This window comes from Coturnix japonica, chromosome Z, assembly GCF_001577835.2.
Source record: "Coturnix japonica isolate 7356 chromosome Z, Coturnix japonica 2.1, whole genome shotgun sequence".
Classification (NCBI taxonomy): domain Eukaryota; kingdom Metazoa; phylum Chordata; class Aves; order Galliformes; family Phasianidae; genus Coturnix; species Coturnix japonica.
The window spans coordinates 11,257,594-11,283,054 of record NC_029547.1 but is presented as its reverse complement, the minus strand read 5'-3'; the positions used below and the strand labels follow the sequence as shown (position 1 = coordinate 11,283,054).

General features: G+C 37.4%; 1 protein-coding gene across 3 annotated transcripts in view; it reads left to right on the top strand.

The window, feature by feature from the left end:
- The window catches only part of FYB1 (FYN binding protein 1), a 58,711-nt gene that overhangs the window by 3,322 nt on the left and 29,928 nt on the right, over positions 1–25,461 (top strand). For 2 of the 3 annotated variants that reach the window (XM_032441351.1, XM_015848508.2), the window contains exon 2: positions 15,086–16,235. In XM_032441351.1, coding sequence (XP_032297242.1) covers positions 15,086–16,235 — 1,150 coding nt within the window. Of the gene's footprint in view, positions 1–9,637; positions 9,799–15,085; positions 16,236–25,461 lie in introns of those variants that run through there. The other variant, XM_015848505.2, reaches the window with a different exon arrangement.

Genomic DNA, 25,461 nt, shown 5'->3' with positions numbered 1-25,461 from the left:
GTGCATGCAAATAATAGACACAGTAAGCTACTAAATTAATAAGATTAAATGGAAGTAGAAATGGAAATGAGAAGCATGGAAAAACAGGTTGCAAAAAAAACGGAAAATAGAATCAAGACATTTTTTTCCACTGAGGGAAATCAAATACTGGGACAGATCTACATGACAGCAGCATATCCATCCTTCAGTGAGAATTCAGTGAAAGAATACTTTGAATGATTTGTTAAGTATTGTCCCTGTTCTGAGCAGAAAGTTGGACAAGACGACCCACTGTAAATAAACTATTGAGGCTGATTTGCAATGAAAGTGATACCTCCATTAGAGGTCACTGTTGTGCAAGCACGGCACGGCACCACAGGAAAAAAATATGCAAAATGATTTCAGAGAGAAAGTGATGCGTGGAGTAGTGTTCCCTTCCCTCTGACAGCTGAAAAGTGACATACATCTTTCTCAGGACAGGTGAACAGTGGAAGAGGGGAAGCATAGCCCAGTCACATCTCCCAAGCTTCTTAGATATCATGTGCCAGCTAGGGGTTAAAAGCAACAGTTTAAGGACAGCAGAGAGGGAAGTCTCAGGGAAAAAGAAGCAAAGAAACAAAACAAAAACGGAAGAGTAGGACCAGAAGGAAGAATTCTATTTTAAAAACAAAAGCTGGATGTATCAGCTGGCACTCTTATGCAGACAGAGTATGCATTCTCTACAAATGCTGAAAGCCAGAAGGAATTAAAGGGTTTTTTTATTATTATTTTATTTTTTGGAGAGGGGGGGAGTGGGTGCGGGGGGACAGCAGGTTCTACCATAGACTGGCAGTCACTTTGAAGTCAGCAAACTTTGTAACCACCCTGCTACCATCTACAATCATCAAAGTTCACTGGTAGTAAAAAAAGAAAGCCCTTTGAAATGCCAAAGAACTTGTCCATAGGAAGGGTGTTAGTATTATGTAAAAAAGTGCATACATAAATTTTTGTTGAAGCTTTGTTTCTAAAATCATTTGGATTAAAGTGGGTTTTCATTTTTAATTATGATTGTCTTTGATTTCCTGCGGAAACATTCCTGAAGTCAGTTTATGTTTTGAAATGTTTACTGTGGGATTGTTATTTAGCCTATGTCATATAGATGTCAAAAGCTGTACTAAACTAAGAAATCACATACATGTTTTTATTTTTAATTAAACTTCAAAATTCTGAATGTTTTTCCAGATGCCTGATTTCTTTTCTAGCAATCTTAAAAAGTGTGTTGGTCACCCTACAAAATTCATTAAAAAAAATTTAAAAAAGAATAATTTTTGAGCTTCAAGTAGTATTTTGAAAACTATCAAAATTTTATTTGGCAGACATTGTGATAGGGAACTGGTTAATAGAAGAAAGGAGAACAAGGGATCTGCCCATATGTGCCACAGAAGTTATATTCTGTATGTGTTTTGTTTGTTCCTCTCTAACAAGTGCAGCTGTCCTGAAGCTTTGGTTTTGAATAGTGTTCTCCAACCCTCCTTCTCCTCCACTACAGCACCAGCTTAAGGGACTTCTCATACAGTCACTCCTCTCATGCTGTTATTCTAAACCTTGTTTCTTCGCATTGCTGGTATAAACATGCTGCTGTGTAACCTCAGGAAGTAAAACAATCTGTACTGAAAAGCAGCTCCTTTCCCGTGCCTTATTCCATCTTTCTTTTTCTTTCCTTGAATATCTTCAATCTGCATCTTTTCAAAGATATATAATATAGAACAGTATTCAGCAGCAAACCTGAGGGGATATGGATGAGGAAATGCTTTACATATTGAAGCTGCACCTTTATGAACATTACAGCTTTTTTGTTAAACAGCTTACAAGTGTAATTGTGTGGTATCCAGTGCCACACATCAACACTGAGAAAGTCTTATTTATTTCCTCAGAAGGAACTACTAGCCAAGATGACTGCACACCATAATAGCAAAAGCTCAGTTTTTCTATTGTGAATTTTCCACTGATGTTGTTAAACTGCTTACTTATAGAAGAATTTGCAGAAACTATGCACAGGATGAGTGGCAAACAAATGATGACTTAGAAGTAGAATGCTGCAAGAAGGCGTGCAAGGCTACTTACTGACATCCAAACTCTTTTAGCCCAGAGGCAGTAACCTCATGCTTCTATCATACATGCTCCCTTCCATTAGTCCAAACCCTGATCCTGGGTTGTCATCTTCCTACTTTACAGTTTACACAACCAGGGATCCTAGTCTACTGTCTACTTTCTAGTAAAGCATCTTCAAAAAAAAAAAAAAAGATTCTTAAGTGTATACCATGGATTGAATCTTTGCCATATGACAGGCCTTGCCACCTTATCCCACCCTTCCCCTGTGGAAAGCCAGAAGAGAAGTAAGGAGGAGTTGTTGCTCAATTGAGATAAAAAGAAAACTGCTTTATTAAAAATGATGAAGGAATGTGGGATGGTGCAATATAAAAGGGATAATCATAGAATCACAGAATTACCCAGGTTGGAAAAGACCTTGAAGATCATCAAGTTCAACCACAACCTAACCATAGTACTCTAATAATGAGTAATAAATTTAAAAAAAAAAAAAAATGGGAATGGGTACAACTCCCAACCATGCTGCCTTGCAGCGTGGAGAAGAAAAGAGATGTCCTTACATCCAGAAAGACTGGGGCATTTTAGGAACTGTAGTTCTTCTTTTGCAACAGTCCGAGTTCCATCACGATATCATGATACCTCTGGAAAACCATGATACTGTATCCTGTTTCTCTAATGACTACATTTCACTATGCTTCAACCTTGATCCTGTACTTTCAGCCATCACTCAGTCTCCCTGCACTAACTGAGCTCAAAGAACAGGCTGAAAAACAGATATCTGGAAGTCTGACTGCAGAGTCTGTAAAGTTACAGCTAGTCAGCTGATGAGTAACAGCTACATGTTTGAAGGCACTGTTCAGCCATGTAATAAGCTCACTAATAATTACTTGTATGGAGGCACATTGTTCTGAAGTTTAGATGTGGAAGAGGTAGCTTCTGCTCAGAAACAACTAGAGGCAAAGCTGAGACACTGCTGTGTCTCTTTTCAAAGTAGATGATGTAGTGCCAGTAGTATACATCTGTTTTTACCAATAGCTTTGTATGTGTTCATATAGTTTATAAAGTTGAGAGCAGAGAGTCTTTAAAGTCATTAAGTGCTACTGAAGGACAAAATCCATAGAATCATAGAATCATGAAGTCACCAAGTTTTGAAAAGACGTCCAAGACCATCTAGTCTAACCATCCACCTACCACAAACATTTTCCTTCTAAAAGTACTTCGCACTTTTCCATTTCTGACATTCACAAGTCAGCTGGAGATATTAACATCAGCATTATTTTTGAAGAAGCTTCTCCATGCAAAGAAGAAGAAATTGAAAGTGTTTCCTAAGAGACAGACAAAAATATCTGAAGCTCAGTCTGCAGTGCTTAGTTGTAAAATTAGTTCCTGCTAAAATTAGTTCCTGCATTTCTCAACCACTGAGAAGTCTGTTATTAAAAGATTAAGGATGACACTGAAAATTTTGTAAATTCTCAAAAGAAGAGATATTATTGATATCAGAGATGGTGTTACTGGTATGTCCCTCAAGTGTACGTGCTGTTCAGTGATCTCTACAGTGTAGTTCTTGTTGGAATTCTTGTTTCTTTGGGTTATTCCTGCCATTTAAGCAGAAGTAAATGAGCTTGAAATTGGAAGTAATTGGGTTTTTTTTCCTTCCATATCCAGGTCAACAGTGAATCAATAAGATTTTAATCTATTTCTTCAAACCTGTTGATGATACACCATAAATAAATAAATAAATAAATGGATAGATAGATAGATAGATAGATAGATAGATAGATAGATAGATAGATAGATAGATAGATAGATAGATAGACAGACAGATTACTTTTTAGCCACATGACTGCCGTGGAAAGGTGATTTGACAAAACAGCCCAAGGTTTCATTGCAACATAAATAACTTTCCTATTATATAATTCAGGTTAAACTGCAAAGCACCAAGTTTTTTAACTTGTCCTTTCTCCCATCATGTTTTAGAATACAACAATTGTAACATAGCATACAGTAAAAGGTTAAAATCCTAGACTGTGAGAAGAGACTCTGAAATTGCTAATGGTTGCAGTTGGTGTAGAGTTTTGCACCTGGGAAGGAATAACTGCAAGTATCAGTACGGGCTGGGACATGAACTGCTAGAGAGAAGCTCTGTAGAGAAGGACCTGGGTGTCCTGGTAGACAACAGCTTGGCAATGTTTTCAAATTCAGCCATACATGTTACAGGTACTTACTTGAGAGCACCTGAAGTGTGAATTAACATCAGTTGCATATCATTAAAATATATATATATATATATTTTTTTTTTTGTCTTGACTTTGTCAGGGATTACTTGACTTTCCAAAATTGACTGTGAATACTGTTTTTATTTTTTTGTTAAATAAAAAGTTGTTAGTGACCGGTTATTTCCTTCAAAAATTTAAGGGAGAGATTTTGAAGAGTAAAGGCCCCTTGCTACCATCTGTGAAAAGCTCATGGCAAATGAGCTAGGTAATACCTGAACGGTCACAGATATCTGCTGCAAGTCTTCTGCTCAGAAGGGCAAAGAGTGAGAGCAGGACCATGCTTGGAGCTGGGATGTTTTTTAGGAAACATGGGATTCTGTTTTGCTTCTCCAAACTAAAATCAGATGAGCTGGCATGTGCTTAACACATGAAAAGCGTGAGAAATTTGCACGTAAAGGCTTGGGAAGCCAAGAGACATCCCCCTCTCCCCTCCCTTCTGTTCTGTGCAAACAGAATAGAGTTTGCACAACTGTTGGTGAGTTATTTGCATGTTCTTGAACATTTTTTTCCTTCTCAGGCAGAGGTGGAGAAGGACATGTTGAGGAAAAAGGGAAGTTAGGGGTGTTCTGCTAAGGATGTCTGTTCCTCTTGCTTTTCCACTTCTTCTTCCTGCTGGTAACAGCAGCTGGGGGCATGCTGAGGGGAAAGCCAGGCCAAATAGTTCCCCACCAAACCATTTATACTGGGGTATATGTGGGAGGTAATTGAATAACTTCTGTGTGAAAGCTGCTTCCTCCCTCATGTCCCAGCATATCTGCTAGGGGGGAATTCAGACCAGCAGACAATCACCCACTTGACCATGTATATTCCTCACTTCCCACCAAATACACCCTTCACCCAATTCAGAATTCCTCTCTTTTCCTGCTTCTAGGACACAGTAATTACTAAAGCTGTCCATCCTGAGGCCCTAGGACTGTATGCTGGTCCCAGCCAGCTATAGGGCATTCTCTGGCACTCTGAGTCTGGGCAGGGATAATGCAAAGAGGTAGAACCAAGGTGGGGCAGGGCAGGGAAAAGACAGGCTCTGCTGAGGTGCATGGTGAGGTGGGGGGTGGGGGGAAAGTGAGGGAGCACAACTTTGTGAAGAGACAAATGGCTGCCCACCCTTCCCAGCTGTCCTCTCCCCATATAAAATGCCCTGCCCAATTCACTGTGGCTGTGCCATGCTCCTCCACCCTCCTTCTTATCCCATTTTCTTTAGCCTTCTCCTCGCCTACTGATTCTAGCAGCTTCCTGCCTTGCATGCTTTACCGAGATGGCCCCCAGGCCTGTGGACAGGATATCTAAACTTTCTCCTTCCCATGAGCCCCGAGCTCACCACTGAAAAAGCAGCACTTAGCTTCATGCATATCACCTGCTATTTAGCTCATCAAACTATCTAATCAAGCTTCCAACTGTGCCCCTCAGCAAGGCATGAACTGTGGTGTGTGGGAAGTTAGGGGCAGTGAGGTGCATCTGAGCACATCAGGGTTGCTGTACATCACAGTAGGCTCTGAACTATCAGGAGAGTTTTTCTGGTGCCTGTGGATAGTTTAGAGAAGGCCCAGCATTCCCACGTCGTCCATCTAGAGAGAGGTTCTGCATCTAAACACAGATTTTGCCTTCAAGGAAAAGTTTCCTACGGTCTGAGCCAACAGGTCTCAGGTCAAGCTATAAAAAAGAAGTACTTCTATCTTTTCAAATGTAAGAGGGTTTTTTGTTTGTTTGCTTGTGCTTGTTTGTTTGTTTGTTTGTTTGTTTTTGTACTGCAGGGGCTTTACATCAGCTTTTGATGTTCAATGGAAGACCTATGCTCTGGAAGAAGTGGTTTAGTGCAGTGCTTACAGCCAAGCTGATCCACGAGGCTTGCACATGACTATGATACTCTGGGCTTTCCTCTGTGGCAGAAACATTTTCTTTATGAAGTTTAACTGGCACTGTCATCATCTTTTGCCTTCTTTCTTCAGTTTTCAAAATCTGCCTTCCATTAGTATAAAAAGATCTTGAGATGGTAATAATATTCAACACTTACAGGATTACAAGGATTTAATTATGGCAGTCTGAAAGAACAACAGCATCAACTTGATGCACTTTCAGAGAATCTTGCCTGTCAGCTGTCCACAAATAGTATCTGGGAAGTCCAGCTGTTGCTGTATGGGTGACAGTGCATTTAGACATGAGACAATGCCGTTAATTCGCTCATGACCACATCAAACTTCTGTCAGAAATACTAAAACCACTTTCAACTATCAGCGTTGTGGAATTGGAATAGCACACATTTCAGGAAGTCTGGCCCCATCTTGCAGATACAAAGATAACACAGACTGCTCTAACAAGAAATGTAGCAATAAAAACAGAAGCTCCTGCCAGTGTTCATGAATATCAAATTTCTACTGAAAATCAGGTACTTCCCAAAATGACTCTGTAACTGGATCATAGCCGTGGTTACCTGTCATGAGCAGCAGTTGTATGGCACTTGCTCTCAGCACTTACTCCCACGGTTGGCACAACAGGTCTAAGCAGGCATATTAACTCATTGTCTTGTCTTTAGACTGTGGTAGAATTGCTGAAATGTTATCTCCCAGGAGTGGCATGTAACTAGATATACTAACCCTGTGAAAACCGGAGCGTGCAACAGATTTTCAGTAGGAAATATACATAACCTCTTCTGCTGAGCCTGGTCTGCCACTAGGTGGCAAAAGACCTATGGGAGTTATGAGGAGACTGGAAGACGGGCTTCTGAGAGAAACTGAGTTGTCTTTCTCAAGCACTCCGCATATCTGCATGCATTTTACAATATGGGTGGAACAACTACCTTCTGACCCAAGAAGAGGACTGTCAAGCTTGCTTTATTGATATTAGTACACTTGTCTGTAGGGGTTTTCCCATGAACATTTATTAGACATGGTATAAGGATTATCTGGTCCAAAAAAAAAAAAAAAAATCATTTCTGTATTGTTCATCTCCCAGTCTCCCTCACAATCAATTCTGTTATGCCATCATACCTGTTTTGGAATCACATTGATCACTAAGATCAATGAAATGAAGCATGCTAAAACAACTTGGAAAGCAAAAATGTTGTGGTTTTGTTGTTGTTGTTGTTGTTTAGTTTTTTTCTTAATATAATTTCACCTCTCCAGTTCACAGCACATCAAGATACCAACACATCCATGTCTGTGACAAGATCATGACTGTGGCATTGTTTGTGAGCACTGACCTGAAAGCCTAAAGCTGTTCAGACAGTTGTGACTGACTACCATTCCAGAGTGAAGGACAACACCAATGTATGAAAGTTACCTTAAAGAAAAAAATAGCATCTTAAAGCAGGGCAAGTCAGAGGCACCTTTTCCCCCTTTCATCTTTTGTCTACTTATGATAAATTAAATTATTAAGCAGCCACTTTTCCCAAATATATGTGGAAACCAAAATTTGAGTAAATGCTCTATTAACAAAAAGCACACTTTATTATCACACTGCAGTGATAAATTTTGCTCCTGAAATTTTAGAAAGCCATTATTATGCTGGGCCTCAGATGCCAGTTTTGGTCTACAAAAATTCTGTAATGGCATGCTTCTGTACAAGAAAGTGCTATCTTTGTTTGATATGTTTGTGGTGCTTAAATCTGTGAGGCTGTTATTGCTGCTTCTGCTTCTGGTTTTGCAGAAAGTAGAAGGAAAGTATAAAACAGATCCAGTGTACTTTCAGGCTTGCAGGTCATGTTCTTTAAAATATTAATTCCTTCAGATATTGTTCAGATAAAAATAGCCAATTCCCCCAAATACTCAGAAATATATTCCCCTCTCCATGGAAAAAAAAAGGGGGGATCCTGGAAGCTGTTGCACCTGCAAGTAGAAAATAATCATACACATTGTAGATGAGCAATGGTCACAGCGGTTTTGCAACCTAATCTGTGATTTTCAGTGTTTTTGTTGCAATTCATTTTCTTGGCAGCATTCTATCAATTTGGAATGTCTTTACAACAGTGCAGTGGATGAAAGAGAAAACAGGAACTGTCTAGCGCTCAGAGCTGCGAACAGGAGCTCATTCTTTGATCACTGCCTGATACCGTGAGCCATGCCTTGCAGTAGTGTTTACCAGTGTGAAAAGACTACCTTGTTGCATATAGAACCATAAAACAGTTGTGCAGACTACCAAATAGAATACCAAGGTACAAAGTCCAATCTGCTTTAATGTTAAGGATAAAAGCTTCATCATTTGCGATGAATATGTATTTTCACAAATAAATTTGATTTTATTAACCAAATACAGGCCATAGCAGAATAAATATTGCTCAGAACTGCATTTGTCTTGCTAAAAAAAAAATACAACAGTGATGGAATTAAAAAAAAAAAATTGTTTTCATTGGCAAGTGACAAATAGAGATAAAGTAGTAGTATTTTTATCTCAGATAAGATTCATTCAACATTCCAATAGGCTTCTGAACTAGCTAAAATTAAAATGTTTGTAAAACCAATACAGAAATGTCAAGCACCTCCAGTGCTTTAAATAGACATTAAAAAAAATTAAAGAATGAGGAAGAACCAAACAACAACTAGTGAAGCTCAAAGACAAATTTTTTCAACAGCAAGCTCATTACAACGCAGAGCTGCAGAAACTTCACTGAGCTGTGCTCAGCAGAAGGTTCTGCCCCTATGGTTTAAATTTATCTTCAGCACAAGCACAGGTTTGGAGTTTCCCATAAAGCTCATTTTCTCAGTATCAACTTTCTTATCCTATATCATACTTTAAAGTCTTTGGTTTGTGCAGTAAACTGAGAGGCAAACAGTAAAAATAAATAAATAAGTAAGTAAACAAACAAATAAATAAATAAAATATGATCATTATTTAAAAACAACAACAGAAACACTGTTAAAGCAAAAGCTTGTGAGAAAGAATGGCCAGCAGAATGTCTTGAGAAACTATTAAAAAAAAATAGTGGGAGCAAAGAAACATGTTAGCTGACATCTTCAGTTGTTGAGTAGGAATGGATGCAGTGGTTCTAGTTGGCAGAAGGTGGTTAGACTTCATGACCCAAAAGGTCCACATGCTTTCTTCAAGTTTTTAATTCCCACAAAAATATTTTCTTAAATATTGTTCTGTAAAATTCAAGCTTATATGTACCATTATAGCTTCATGGGACTGCAGTATGGTGTAAATGAAATGCCGGAGCTCACAGTGCTCTTAGATATCATCTAATGAATATAGCTGGTGGCAGCAGCTGAGCAGTCTGAACATATTTTAGTTCCCTTTTCCTTTGCCACTTCTTGCCTAATATCCTGAGGACAGCAGCTTTTTTCTACTGGTCATGATAATGAAAACCACAAGCAAAGTCTCTCTTAGGCAAACCCTCTCTGAGAAGAACGCCTCTCAGCAAACACAATAGGCTGCTAATGTGACAAACTCCCGTGGACTATCTCATTGAGGGAGCCTGTTTTTCTGCTTATATTAAAATACTGGAGAGCTTTGGGAAGTCCAGGTAAATTGTACTTGTTTGTCTTATAAATAAAAATGCAAAGTTCAAGAAATGTATATATATGTATGTATAAATAGTGCAAGATATTTTACACAACCTTGTATAAGTGGAAATTCTAACTGTAAAATTTTCTTGCAACTAGTTGTTTGGCTGAAAAGTTGCCAAGTTGATGAGACTGTTTTTTTTCTCTCAAAGGTTTGTGTTTTGTTGCCTGAGTTTTTACTAAAAGCAGCCCTACTTTAAGTGACATTTGCATGTAGAAGACCAAGAGAAATTAGAGGTAATTATTTTCTAGATAATGTCATAAATTATCTAGCTACAACTCAGCCTAATCTTTTTGTATTATTTGTGGCTGTTGTTTTGGAGGTATATATTTTTTACATATATCATACTCTGGATTGAGACATCAGTGTAAGTATTTTTTTGTACTGGGTCATGGAAGATATTTTTCTTTCCAGCAGAGCTCCAGAACAGTATTTAATGGCTGAACACTGCACAAAATATCCTTTACAATGATATGGGATTTTGAAATTCTAGAAGTAGTTGTAGGAATTTTTCAGTGGCAAGAACTTGAGGGTTTTTTTTTTGTTTTGTTTTGTTTTGTTTTTTTGAGATTCAGACAAGATACATTAGCTTTAGTAGAAAGATCAGGATGATGCTGTATGCAGAATAGAGTAGAAGAATTACATTGTTCTTATTTTTTTATACAACATTATGGATTTGGTTTTAGGATTGCATGAAAGATGAGAAAACAATACAAGGGAGGGGTAAAAGAGTTTTAGTGGAATACACAGTGGAAAAGATACGGAATACAGTGTGGTCAGGTTGTCTGAGTTTGACAGCCACTTTTGTGTGTATGTGCTACTTTCATCTGCTGACATCAGATATTTCAAAAGATTTTATCAAGAGGATGTAGAGGCTGTTGGTCTTTCTCCGAGGAATCCCATAGATTTCCATCTATCCTTTCCATCATAAAGGTCTGCCTTTCAAGAAAGGCAAAGAGAATAACTGCCACACCTTTGAATATTTCCCATCTGAAATATAGGGCTCGTTACTTTGCAATCATTATATCTATCATTTCTACTATGTGAGCAGATGCTGTCTTTGTTTTTCACGTTTCTACTATTTACATCTGTAAGTACAGAATACTGCAGTATCTTGACTCCGCTTTTCAAATGTTGAACTCATAATCAAAAGAAGCCTTACTTTACTAGTTATTACAACTAGAATTAAGTCAAGTAACTTGGAAATTATTTATCTTTTCTGGAAATTATAATAATAATAATAATAATAATAATAAGTGCTGTACAATGGTAATTTTGAAGTCTCTCTGTCCGGAAAAAGAAATAGTCAAGCAAAATTTATCATTAATTTAGAACAGCACTAGGATTTTATGCAAACAGCTAAACACCCTCAGTCCTTTAACTTCTGTAGAACCTAAATTGGGCTTTTATATTTCCAACTGATTTTCAGGTCTGTATTTATCTTTAATTTTCACTGTCATTTTCTTTACCTTTTTTTCCCCTGTACCTTATACATTATATCTTGTCTGCGGATTAGAGCTCAGTTCCTTCAGTGGTTAGCAGCTTTTGTGATTTTTTCACAATAACAGAGTACATAAGTATGTGCACTTTTATTCTTAAAGTGTTATCTTTGTCAACTTTCTTGTGTTACTTTCTAGAAAACTCATCAATTCATTATTCTGTTTCAATACTAAGAGTTTTTAAAAACCTACTTAAACCATATCATCTGTTAATAGAAATAAAAAGTTAGAGATGAGAAGCAAAAAGAGTTCTTTCCCTTAATAAACCAGATCTAAACAACTTTTGAAGAACTGCACGATTCCTTGTACAGTCTATAGTAACACGCATTTTATTTACTGAACTAAAAATTGTATGCACACATCTGCTGATGCCTTCATTAATCCAGGGTTGCTATTTACTCGAAGAAAAAGAAACCACAAGGGAAAGCTGATGTGAAGTATTCTTTTGGCTCCATCAAGATGGAAATTAAATGATACATATTTACTCCGAAACAAAAGTGCTTATTTTGTCTCATATTGTTTTGTTTTTAATCAGGCTGCCAGTTTTGACTGACATTTACAGAGAAAATTCAGGAAAAAATAGATTTAGAATTTTTACTTCTGTTGTTATTATTCCGTTATTTTGAACAACAACAACAACAAAAAGTATAGTTATATTGTAAATAATGGCAAATTTCACTTTTAATTAAATTTCAGTGTAAACTCTTTGAAGAATTCTGTACAAATGCATCTTCATATCTGTGTGGGTCCTATCTGAAGGAACTGGAAAACGGGAAAGCACATTTATGCTAAACTCCTTGATCTACACATGGGAACCAAAACCAGAGTATTTTTCTAGATATGAGTCAAACACATTTAAATGCTTCCATCTCCTTGCAAAGAAATTCTTACTGTTTACCTTGTGCTGCTTCCAATTCAGTTCAAAAGGTGAAAGATTGGAAATATTCTGTATTAAGTCTCCTTAGAGAATGCAAACAGAAAGTTCCAAATATTACCTAAGTACTTCTTTCATGACACTCCTCTGTCTAACAAGCACATTGCATTTTGGGTAGGAACAATGGGGTAAACTTTGTCCAATTTCACAATCTTTTCAAGTTCCTGTTTCGTTAAGTACAACGCATTGTATGTGCTAAAGGAAAAGGTAACTGCTGCCACTTCTGGGAAGGGAAATGCAGAAACAGCAAAGATCACCAATAAAAGATTATCTTTATTCTTGTTCTCCATCTGTCTAACTGAGAAGCTAAACTGAAGCTTAGAATCCTCGATATGGCTTCTGTTATAAGTTTATTAAATCAGGAGATGATTATATACATTACAGAGAAGCAGAAGGATTTCTTAGTTTCTTACCCTCCTTGGATTCTTAGAGTGCTACCATCACTACTTATCTTCCTGTGAGTGAGACAAGTTATGCTGCTGATTGTAAGCCCCTCTACATCTCCAGGAGCTCATTTTTTATGAGTTTGTAGATCTGTTTGATGAGAACAAGGTTTGAAATCTATTCACAGTACCATAAAGACATTTTTAAAAACAAATCTATTGATGTTGGTAGTCCTTACAGAAAATAAACACTCTTAGCCAGGCAGTAGAGGATTGTTTATTGCCTTTGAAAGCCTGTATGATCAATTATGTAATTGATCTTGTTATTGCCATGATATAGAAAAGTTCTCAGAAACTGCACATCACAACAGGAAAACTTTCTTGAAAGCCATACTTCAAACTTCCAAAAAGTTTATGTGCTGAATATTTTTCATCCCAAACTTTCACATTACTGTGGCTTAGTACAGAATGGTTTCCTTAATTACAAATGGAAGAAACTGCAGAAGAATCAATTTATTCCTATATCTTTCAAAAGAAATAAGCTTCTGTGATGGCCAGGTTATTGATTAGATTGTCAGTTACAAGTTTTGAATACTTAAAACCCTGTATTTCTGATTGTTTAGATTTTGCTACAGAAGTTATAAAAACAAAGAAACAATTTAAAAATAAATTTAAAAAAAATTAAAAATAGCATTAGTCCTGATTCAAGAGAGATCAAAGGTAGAACATTTTGTCATTCTTTCTGGCTTTGAAGTTAGCCTAGTTTTCTCATCATGTGGGTAAAATCAGTGCTTTGTGAGGCTCTATGAGAAAAATCTTATATATATGTACATATACATATATATATGTATCTATGCAGAGTAACTGTGTGTGTGTCTGAGCGTATGTATAGCAACCAACAGTAGATAGCTTAAGCCTGATAATCTCCATGGTAAATGTGTGCTTCCTCCCTTTCCTACAAGAGAAAAATAGATAATTAAGTACTCTGGGGATAGCTTTCATATTGTTTTGGCTGCTTTTCTTTTAGCAGATAGCTAAAAGAAAGACAGTAGCTCTGTAATACAATGCAGTTTGGAAAGACTGAATTTCTTGGTGATACTGAAAGACTGGGAAGGTTAACTTTATGTTGCAGAAGTCACAAGTGAAACTACTCCAACATATCAGGAAATTCAACATGATAAAACCAAAAAGAAGGCAAAAGGAGTAGACAACCACAGTTCAGAAGATCTTGTTAATGAAGTTAAAACATTACTGAATGCTCACTGAAACCGTACTGGCTGAAGGCACAGTTCATTTATTGATCTTACTCTAAAAGGATTTTTCAGACCATTATATACAGGATAGTGATAATCTTTGTTTCCAAACAAAGAATTTAGATCAGTTCCTAGCTATAACATCCCTGCTTCATAACATTAGTTTTACATTTTGACCTTCCTTCATAAAATGGATCTTAATTAGTAAAAGCAGTTCTGACACCACTGTCTGCTGGCAAAGGAGCAGCCCCTGCTGCTGGTGACAGCTGTAACACAAGAGTGGACTCAGGCCATTGTGGTGTGACCACCTTACTTCCCTTTGCTAAGATCTTTCGTTGCACTGTGTAACAGCTGCAATGTATCAAACTGTATTCAGCTTTTATTCACAGTTCATATTGAAGGCTGAAAGTTCTTAAAAAGAGCTGTCCAATTCAAACATTTTCTAATGAAACTGAGTTTTACCCACTTTCAACTGTTCATCTTCTTCCTTTTCTCTTTCTTACAGTATTTTTGCTTACTGATTGTCATTTCTTCCTATTTTGCTCCATATATTTTCACTTTCAGTCTATCCATGTACAGTGTTTATCAGATACAAAATGGAGAACAGAAACAAGGACAAAGCAGGGGAAGGTGGAGGGTAGTAGGGAAGCAACTTGCTCAGAAGGGAAAGAAAATTTGACATACAATCCCCCCAAGACAGAAGACTTTCTGTTTATGCAACTTTCAGTTCTCCAAAGATCTGATGTGAATAACACTATTCTGATGTATTTTTCAGATTCCAGTGTATTCTATGCTTCTAAGCATAGGATACTTGTATCTTCAGGACTACTTTAATTTTGAAATTGTGGATATCTTCATGTAAATATGTACTAGGTGTTTACTTCCTAGTTCCAGAAATAATCAGTAATCACTCTGTGAACAAAAGGAACAGAATGACTACTGTCTGAATGCAGAACCTGTAGTGAAAAATTTAAAAGATTATATAACCACAGCAAGGATACAACAAAGTGCTTAGCATTTCTAACCCTACAGGAAGATGTGCTACAATATCTCCACAGCCAATCAGCAGTACTACAAGCGTCAGACCAGGAAATTCTTTAAAGTACAGTATGTGTGAACATTTCAACTGACACTTTCTCATTGTTTCTTTTTCTTTGTCATTTCTCTATGCCCATAGAATGGAAAGGCAAATGTGAAGTCACTCATGGCGAAGTTTAACGTGGGTAACAACCCCTCAGAGGATGTTTCTGGCAACATTCGACTCTCTAAAGTCACAGGACAACCAACCCATTCAGGATTACAAACAAGGAAAGCAGTATTTGAGAAATTTGCAAGTCAAGGAAATGCAGCTTCTTCTTCAGGATCCAGTGTTTCTCAAAAACCTGCTCATTCTAAGCCTCCTCTGGCAGTCAAGCCTTCAACTGAAGATAAGACAGAGAAGGATCCAAAGCCCCCATATCTGAAACCAGTGGGGCAAAAGTTTGGGGTTCAACTTCAGGCAACTAATCGGGAAAGTGATGGAAAAGCTGGATACACTAAAGCCCCTACCAAAAGCAGTGACATGGCAAAAGAAGAGACGAAGCCTCTGTATCCAAAACCTGCAGGGAACAAGCCTCTTAATTCAGCTCCTCAAGAGAAGGAAAAAAAGCCCCTGGGAACAAAGCCAAATTTTAATTCCGAAGCACAAGAGAGTGAAGAGAAAACATCTTTTTCAAAAGTAGCCGGAGTTAAGGAAAAGTTCATGTCTGCCACACAAGAAAATGATTCCAAGCCTTCTTTCTCCAAACCGGCTCTTGCACAAAAGCCTTCTGTAAACCATGCAGTTTCCCACAATGAAGACACCTCAAGTAAAAATGTTTCCCCACATAAAGGTCTAGCAGGCCCTAGACCAAATATACATTCATTTAAAGCAAGAAAGGAAACGGATGAAAATAGTAACTGCGCAGCAGAAACTGCAAGCAGTCATTTTTCTAACATGGCTCTGAAACCTACTGGTCACTGGTCCAGTGCATCTCAAGTCACTCCCAAAAATGCAGAGGAAAAGACGGAAGAAAAGGGAGTGAGTGCCACCAGGAATATCTTTCTGAACAAAATCATCCAGGAAGAATCTGGTTTATCTCCCCCCAGATTCCCTAAAACAAGCACAACGTTTGCTACAGGAAGGTCGTTGGGTGGGTCAGACGAGAAGGATGACTTGGACAGGAGCTCAGGAGCTCCAAAACGGAAGTCTTTGCCCCCGCTGTTCAAGCTGGGACCACCCCCACAAAAGCCCAGCCGACCACCCAGCGTGGACCTGGAAAGATTCCAGAAGAGCATCCCAAGAGACAGTGAGTCCTCTATGTTCTTCCTTTAATTTCATTTCTACCCCTTCAGCAATCAATTCATTTCAGGTAAAATTGTCAATTCTGTTCAAAAATAACACAAAACCTGTGCATTAGAGAGCCCTTAAAGCCTTAATATATGCTTTTACCTGTTCTGGGCAGGACAGAAATTATACTATTTCTCTCTCAGTAACACATAGTGTAGGAGGAATATTTTCTGTATTGGGTTTATTTGTTTTTCAAAACTATAACTTGTAGCAGTGAGTCTGAGTACTTTTCACAGCAGACATTGAAGTACTGACTTCCTATAACTGAAGTGTTGATGTTCTCTGTTCTGTTCTCTAATGAACTTCCTGAGCACATCTTGATATCTATCTAAGTGATAGTAAACCTGTTGTAACCATACATTTTTTTCTTCTTTGACTAACCACATGGCCCTGCAAGCCAATGAATTTTATAGTGTTCAGAATGTTAGAAAACTATGTACTTTAGAACATTATGCAAGGTTACAGTCAGCCATTCCCAAGAGGAACTGCATGGATCTCATACCAAGATCTGAACCTAGACTCTATAAGCATCTTCTTCTCTTTGTATTTTTTATTAGATCTGTGTGATTTCAATAGCATAGAAGTGTGTAGTGCCTGAGGATCTACTTCAATGTTTTTATGAAGAACCAAGCCTCCAAAATTTCTTATGGTTGTAATCCAGGCACAAATATTAATAGATTTCTATAAAACTTGAGATTGCTTTGCATGTAATAATAGAATCTGTGAATACATTTAAAATGTATGAGTATATACATTTCTGTGAAGAAATGTAATTGCCATGACTGTACTCACGCAAAAAGTTCTACTTCAACAAGTTCCTTTCAACACGTAGGGCAAGCTTAAAAAAAAAAAAAAAAAAAAAGAAAAAAAAAAAAAGCTGAAAATCTAATTTCTAATGTCTGAAATCTAATTTGTCTAAGATGGTGTTTCTTAAAGTTAGGCCCATGCTGTTAGCTCCGGGAGGGATCAGTTTTTCAGATGTTCTGCATGTCCTCCTTAATTTTCTTTTAAAACACCTGCTCTTACAAGTTTGGGGTCAAGATTTTCTCCTCCCAGTGCATTACAGGCAGTCCTGGGCAAGGACTGAATCAGCTATCCTCACTTCCAGCAGGAGCGAGGGGATGCTAATTGCCATGCTTTTATTCCAAGTTATAGGGCAGCTGAGGAGGCTCTCTCTCTTTTTGTTAGAACACCAGGTACTGGGAATTATGATCACATGAAAAAACTGTGATTATATTTTTAAAATTAAGCTTTTAAGCTTTATGCAGTGTTTGTGGGAGAATCAAGAACAAAAACAAACAAACAAAAAAAATTACTCTTCTATTAAATTTTGAGGGCTATTCCCCTCCCCCCCACCCATTTATTTGTTTTGTTTTTTGCTTGTTTTGCTTGTTTTTTTAATGTACTATTACCTACACTGAATTTGGAAAGCAAAGAATATATTCAGGCCTCACAAATATTTTTTAGCTCAAGTCATTTTATCCAGGTACATCCTGCTACAAATTATATCAAGTGAAACACACAGCTGAGTAGTTTCTGACAGTGGAGGTCGTTTCACGTTAACTGCATTAGTCTACCTCAAGCGTCTCTCTTAGATTAACTGAACAGAGCTTAAGTTCCCAAGTAGGGAAGAGATATGCCCAATTACCTCATTCAGCATCTGATGAAGCTTAAAACAGTTGTTCTAAAGAAATCCACAACCATCATGTTAATTCATGTCAATTACTTGATATAAAATTTGACTTGTGCTTTCAGTGTTTAGAATACAGCATTGCTTGTGTTTTGTCAGTTTTGAATGCACTCAAGACTGGATTTTCTGAGAAAGGACAAATTAAAGGTGTCACAATCAGATGAAAATTTGAGTTTATATGAGGACAAAAGGCCACCAAAAAGTATGCATGTAACTATATTTTTTATTACTATTTTCTGCTACTAAAAAATGAAGAGTTCATCAGTAACATAAAATGTACTGTCTTGTCAGCTGTGGCTCTGGGCAGCCTGGTCTAGCAGCTGGCAACCATGCTTATGGCAGTGGGGTTGAAACTGGATGGTCATTATGGTCCTTTTCAACCCAGGCCATTCTATGATTCTATGATGTGATGGTTCTGCTATATTCTGGTTTTCCTCTGTCATCCTATGTTTAAGGAAATGTTCTCTAAAACCCATTACCAGGGCCAGGTCCTGAAATGGTATAAATCTGTTTCTCTTTAAAATGAATATGACAGTTCACCACAGTTTGAACAGCCATCTCTTCGGCATAGAGCATTGTTAAGGATGGCTGTTCTTATTTCATTGTCCGGAATTTTTCAAAATGGAAAAGCAGCATTTTCAGCAATGAATACTTGAAAAGGTTTTGATAAAACAAAGGCAACTTGATCTTTGATAGCTAAAACTTTGAGTATTCGTGACCAAGTCTGAATCATGCAAAACTGTAAATAATTAAAATAATAATAATAATAATAATTCAATATTACTTCTAACCAATTAATGGTGAAAATTTCCTGTTTGTTAATTTCTTTATTTTCTTGTTTCACATGCAATTATATTGACAATGTATTATTTTTGGTTTTTTTTGTTGTTGTTGTTCTCTTTCTTAAATTGAAAAGTAGAAATGTTATTCTGTGTATTTCAAATGAATTCTTCACATGAAAAAGGCCATGAAGATAATATCAGGGTTCCTGCTAGAAGGAGAATCTCCAGCTGTCGCTGACCAATAGGGGTGCAGCCATTGGTTGGAATAAACAGCACGGGTTACAGGGCCAAAAGATGGAGCTACCCAGTGTGGTGGTACCGGTTGCACTCCAAATATGTTACAAATCACAAACCTAACTAAGTAGAACTGAGGGATCAGCCATAGCCTTCTCTATTTCACACTCTGGACCTGATCAAGAGTGAAAGATTTAGATATGATATAAATAAAAATCTGTTCATACTGACCTTGAACTTGTAGATCTGACATGTGGACTTTGATGTTATGTTTGGCTGTTACTAATGCAGGTCATTTTTTTGTGACCAGAACAGTAGAATATATAGACTATGCAGAATACTTTTGGTGGAGAGACCTGGTGTTCTAGAATAAATCCTGAAGAAGGTAATTTTCAGTTTGATGGTTATTCGCTACTGTTGGGTTTCTTGGAAATGTAAATGACAAAACCTGCCTGCTTTGGAAAGGCAGTTAAACCAAACTGCTTTCTCTTATTTTCTTTTTCTTTCTTCTTTTCACTGTCATTTCAGGACTGATAAGCACTAATTCTTTCTGCTCATTACTTTTTCCTGACAAACGGCAGCTTTGCCATATTTGCTTTATTCTCTGCTGTGATTTACAGACTGATAAAAAAACAGAGATAGAAAAGCAAATGGAGAAGGCTTTCGTGTTCATCAGGATGGATTTCTGAGATCTAGCCTCTGGAGTGTTGTTAGGCCTTTAATGTTTTTTATCTGTACTAGTGCAAAACTTGAGATTTACAGTGTCTTTTTGTGAAGAGATAAGCTTCATATATGGCAACTGTTATAGATGATTTAGGGACATATGCCTGGGGTGCAGAAAAACCTTGTATTTCTGGACTGAAGCCATGATTTTGAACTTGTCTTTCTCAAAAGCATCAGTTCACACCTTTCTTTTTTTTTCTTTTTTTTTTCTATTGTTTGTTTGCTTACTATCCTTTCCCATGAAAGCTACTATACTGTGTTTTTTTTTTCATAATAAAGTATTAATTGGGCACAAAATAACTTTATATATAAGGCTGAAATACTCACCTTAGATGTAGTGGTTCTTGTTCACATGTAAGGGTAGAATTTAGACTGCCCACCACTCCTGCATGAATGTTATGGGTTGCCTGGCTATGGATTAGAATTTTTCATCTCATCCTGACAACATCCCTGCAGATACAAATACACCGCTGAGGCAAATTTGTTTCTACTTTTCAATGAAGGCAGGTTTCCAAAATTTCTAGTCTGGGCCTGTGAGTACATGGCTCAAGGGAGTAGCACAGAGCTGCATCGGGGGGATAAGAGGGGTGTTAGGAAAAGCTTCTGCACCAGAGGGTGGTGGACAATGAACAGGCTGCCCAGGGCAGCAGGTACAGCTCCAAGCTACTGGAGTTCAAGGGGCATTTGGACAACACTCTCAATCATAGAGTTTGATATTTGGGTATTCCTATGAGGGACCAGGAGTTCATTTAGGTGATCTTGCAAGTCCATTCCAACTCAGAATCATAGAATTATGATTCTAAAATTCCATGCAATGCCCCACTAAACCCATTTTCTCGAGATCTTACTTGTCTCACATTACAATCAGTGGGATGCATGTGCTTTCTACATTCAGGAAATAATACATTAGTGTTTAATAACAAACATCCAAAGTTCAAACAGGTGTTTTTTTGGAAAAATGAAGAAGAGAAACAAAGTCATTTTGCAGACATCTGTCCATGTGAAGCCACAGCACACTGTTGCTTTCAGAGAACTGCACCTGTGCTGACTTCAGTGGGTTCCTGTCAGTGCAGATGGCCACTCACATGAAGTCTGTAGAAGTCCCCAGTGCTCTGAATTCTGCTATGGAGAAGACTTTGAGAAGGAGTGGGAGAAATGAAAGGAAACTGAGTCAATGAGAAGATAATATACACAAGAAATTTTTTAGTTTGGATAAAGGTAGTCTCGCCGGCCCCATTAGGGCTCTCAGTACATAACCACTCAGTGACACAGCTGTTTGTGTTGGACAAAGCGACCAGTGATAATGTCAGAATTAAAAGTGGAGGTGCAGAGCATGTTGTCTTAGGCAGCACAGCACTTTGGTAAGTGACAAGCACTGTATCTGTCAAAATAACATTTTAAACATCTTTGCAGAGCCCCTTAAAGCCAGCCACTTGTTGCCCTCGGAAGATGGCAAAATGAAACAAGAGCTTCCAAAGTCAAAAAGAAAAGGGGATTTTTTTTAATCACAGGAAGTCACTATGGTTTACAGCAGAATCAAGACTTAAAATGTCACTGGAGGTTTTCTTTCTTTACTTCAGTGTTCAACTGAATAGTCACAAAATAGCTCAGTCATAAGGTGTAAGAGGATGAAAAGAGTTGTAACTTGAGGCAAGTAATTTATTTGGATGGAAGTAAAACAAGGTGATGATATCAAATAACGTAACTTTGCTAGACCTGCCTGAAAGTCCTAAAAAATCTGGATTAGCATGTAATTTATAAACTAAGGTTAAAACTATTCAGCTTTCATTTAGGGACATTCCTCTCTTTCTGTTTCTGTACATAGAAGAACCTAAAGGATTTCTCTTTCAGCAAAATTAAACTGAAATATTTGACATGGCTGAGAAACAGAAGAATCAGTTTTTGAAGTCTGTTGAACTGAAGAAAGATGCTTGGCTGAAATATATTCAAAGCCGTGAGTTCATGATGCAAACCAAACCACAGTGTATGAAAACCCACACAATATATGTAATCTTGTACAAGTGCAGTGTCATCACTTGAGAGCATCTGACCCCAAGGGAGTCCTGTCAGTGACAGATTGTTGTAAGGTCTCTTTCAAAAAAAAAAAAAAAAATTTTCTTCCTCTGTTATTTCAATTCCTTTGACCATTTTCATTAGCTCAGAGTTCCAACCAACCAGTTGAATTAATTTTCCCTCAGTATTTCTGCTCTTCTCTTCATTCTCCAGCTATAATTAAATGCATCATAATTACAGAACATTAAGTTGAAAATTTTCAGTAAACAAACAAAGAGCAAGCACGTGCTTTCTGTCTGCTCCAGACAGAGAAAATTTTTTGTGTTCTTTTAAGAGTTTCCACAGCAAAGAATAATAATAATACTATGGAAAAAATCCTGTCACTGAAGTTTTAGAAGTGTTGCTTTTAATTGTTTAAGGCTTCCCCCCAAAATTGATTGGCTTATATCAGTGTAAAATAAAATAAGATAAAAATATAAACTGTGCAATTTAAAATGAACATAACCCATCTGATTAAAATATGAATAAAAGTTACTGATCTGCCTAAGAAAGTAACTCATATAATTGGCACATTCACAGATCTTCTCAAAAATATTTTGATTTTTGCTTGTATGACCTTATGTGGTATACTTGTTCCCATTTATATGATCAGGACTGTGTATATCTTTGTATGAATGACAAGCACAAAAATGTATTTTAATCCTGCATGTATTTTCAGTCCACATACAAATTCTAGAGTCATTCCTGCAGCTTACAAAGCCAAATCCCATTAAGTCCAATCCTGAGCTAAGTATTCAGTATCTAGGATGCATAGTTTAAGATTCTGCAGATAAGATGAACCTATTTATTCTGTTGAAAATGATCTAGCAATTTCAAAATGATATCAACAGAGTAATTGAAATTGACTTCAGGTCATTTCTGGGTTGAATTAAAGTATATTCCCAATATGTTCTTTGAATTAGTCTGGAAATTGCAAAGAACTGAATGAAAGACCTCATGCGTTACACTGTTTTACAGTCCAGTGTTCATCATAAAGTGGGGTCAGTGCTGGATGAAAACAACAAAATCCCTTTGGGATTATTCCACATATGAAAGAAACCTTTGTGGTGGAGTACTGAGAGCACAACTTATAAAGGAAAACTTCTCAGGTAAAACGAAAAGGGTAGTTGTGAGTTTAATATGAAAGTTGACAAAAGGAAAAGTTCTGTACAGAAAACAGTGAAACTGATTCAACTGAATAATTTTCACTAAGTTTTCTTTTTTACAGCTTTTGCTATCTTGTTCTTTCATAGGCCTGTATGGTTCATATAGTGAAACACCTTTGATGAACTTTCATCATTTGTTTGTACTCAATAGGTAAAACACAAATACACAAATAATTTTGTTGTAACAAAGACATGTATTCTGAAACCTGGATGTATCCCAGATAACAATGAGAATACAAACTACATTAATAATTTTAAGTGAGAGCTCAAGACAGATGATAAGAATTAGCTGAAAACATCCGCCCTTATTAAGTTCATATGAGTTTTTCTTAACAATTTTAGCAATAAGGGGTATCCAGAGTATCACATTAATTTACAGGAACTTTCATGGTAAAGTTGGAAATAATTATACTTTCTTTTCCAGGTATGCAAAAATATGTGGGTAGTCATGAAATTATATACATAGAATCATACAACCACCAAGGCTGGAAAGGACCTCCAAGATCACCTAGTCAAAACATCCACCCATCACAATATTTCCCACTAATCCATGTCCCTTAGTACAACACCTAAACATTTCTTGAACTCCTCCAGGGATGGTGACTCCACCACCTCCCTGAGCAGCCTGTTCCAGTGCCTGGCCACACTTTCAGAGAAGAAATTTCTCCTCATGTCCAACCTGAATCTCTTCAGGCAGAACTTGAGGCCATTCCCTCTAATCCTACTGCTTTTGACATGTGAGGAAAGGCCACCCCCCACCTTGCTACAACCTCCTTTCTCACAGCTGTAGAGAGCAATAAGGTCTCCTGTGAGCCTCGAGAATAAATAATGCCAGCTCCCTCAGCCACTCCTCATAAGACGTAAGCTCCAGAACCCTCACCAGCTTTTCTACCCTTATCTGGACACACACCAGGGCCTCAATATCTTTCTACTGTTTAGGGTCCCAAAACTGAACACAATACTCAAGGTGTGGTCTCACTAAAGCAGAGTGCAGATCACTTCTTTAATCCTGCTTGCTACACTATTTCTAATACAAGCCAGTATGTCCTTGGTATTCTTGGCAGCTTGGGCACACTGCTGGCTCATGTTCAGCCAAGCGTTTGTCAATGTGTTGCTTGTAAGGTGCATCTTGAAGCCTGAAGTTCTCACTTACAGCTAGATCCAAACAACTTCTCTGTGTTTAGCTCACAAAAATGCATATACTTCTCATACCTTTTTAGTCTGACAAAGTTTCTCTTTGATCTGGGATGTCAGGATTTCTCCTAATTGTTTTAATAATATATCCCTGGTGGTTCATATATATAAAACTGTATAATGTCATATATTCTATCCTGTCATTTCTTAGACCTACTTTGGTTCATTTGAAGAAACACTTTAGATTAACCTTCATTACTTGATTGTATTATGCACCACACAAATTAATAACAATATTATAAAAGCAGTATGATTTTCTGCACTGCTGAACACTCCTGAGTTTTGAATAAAGTTTTCCAAAACAACTTTCCCAGCTTTCCCCATAATTTGCCTATTTTTTCCATTTTTGGATTCCTCACACAGAGAGCTGAGGTTTCATGTGCTTTTCCACAATTCTATTTCTTTTTTCTTTTTTTTTAAAAAAAAACAAAAAACAAAAAACCTGAAACTACCTGAAAGAGGATTACAGTGAGGTGGGGGTTGGCCTCTTCTCCCATTAAATTCACGTTAAGAGGTAATAGCTTTAAATTGCAGCAGGGGAGGTTCGTGTTGGATATCTTTTCCCAACCCCCTTTCTTCCCAGACTTAGTTTCACTCCTGATGGTGTCTGCTATGGTCAGTCTGTAATGCTTTGTCACTGCCACTCCCTCATGGTCAACCCTGCTCAGAGTCTCGAGCACCTCCTGCCCTCCTGCACTAATCTTGGTGTCTGCAGGGCACCTGCAGAGAAAGTCCTCTCTTCCATTGCTGCTGCATAATGTTGTTTTTGTTTTTTCCCTTTTCCTAAATACGTTATCACAGAGGTGACTCAAGTGTTGCTGATGGGCTCAGCTTTGGCCAGTGCTGGGTCTTTTCTTGAAATGGCTGGAAGAGATCCCAGTGTCTTCTCACAGAGGCTACTGCTGTACACTTCCCCCACCATCACCTAAGCCATGCTATGTGGACACAGTACAAAGATTTATTCATGTTATTTCATATTTATCCTTCTAATGACATACACAAATCTTTTTAAGCCGGAATGTCAATTTTTACTAGAAAGCAATAAGCATTTTCTTTTAATTAAGTATACTCCTAAGGGCACACACACACACAAGAGGTGAAATATTCATAGAAAAATCATGACTAAACTGAATGCTTGGATTTTACATTTTTATGGCATAGCTTGGCAAATGTACTTTGACTTGAAAAGCCAAGACAAAGTTTTGCTTTGATATTTATTATTAAATACTAAAGTAACTATTCAGTACTGATAGAAAAATGTAATTTAAACATAAAGATCCTAGGAAGCTTTTTAAGCTGTATACTGACAATTTTATCCTAATTAATGTGTTTTATCAATGAACA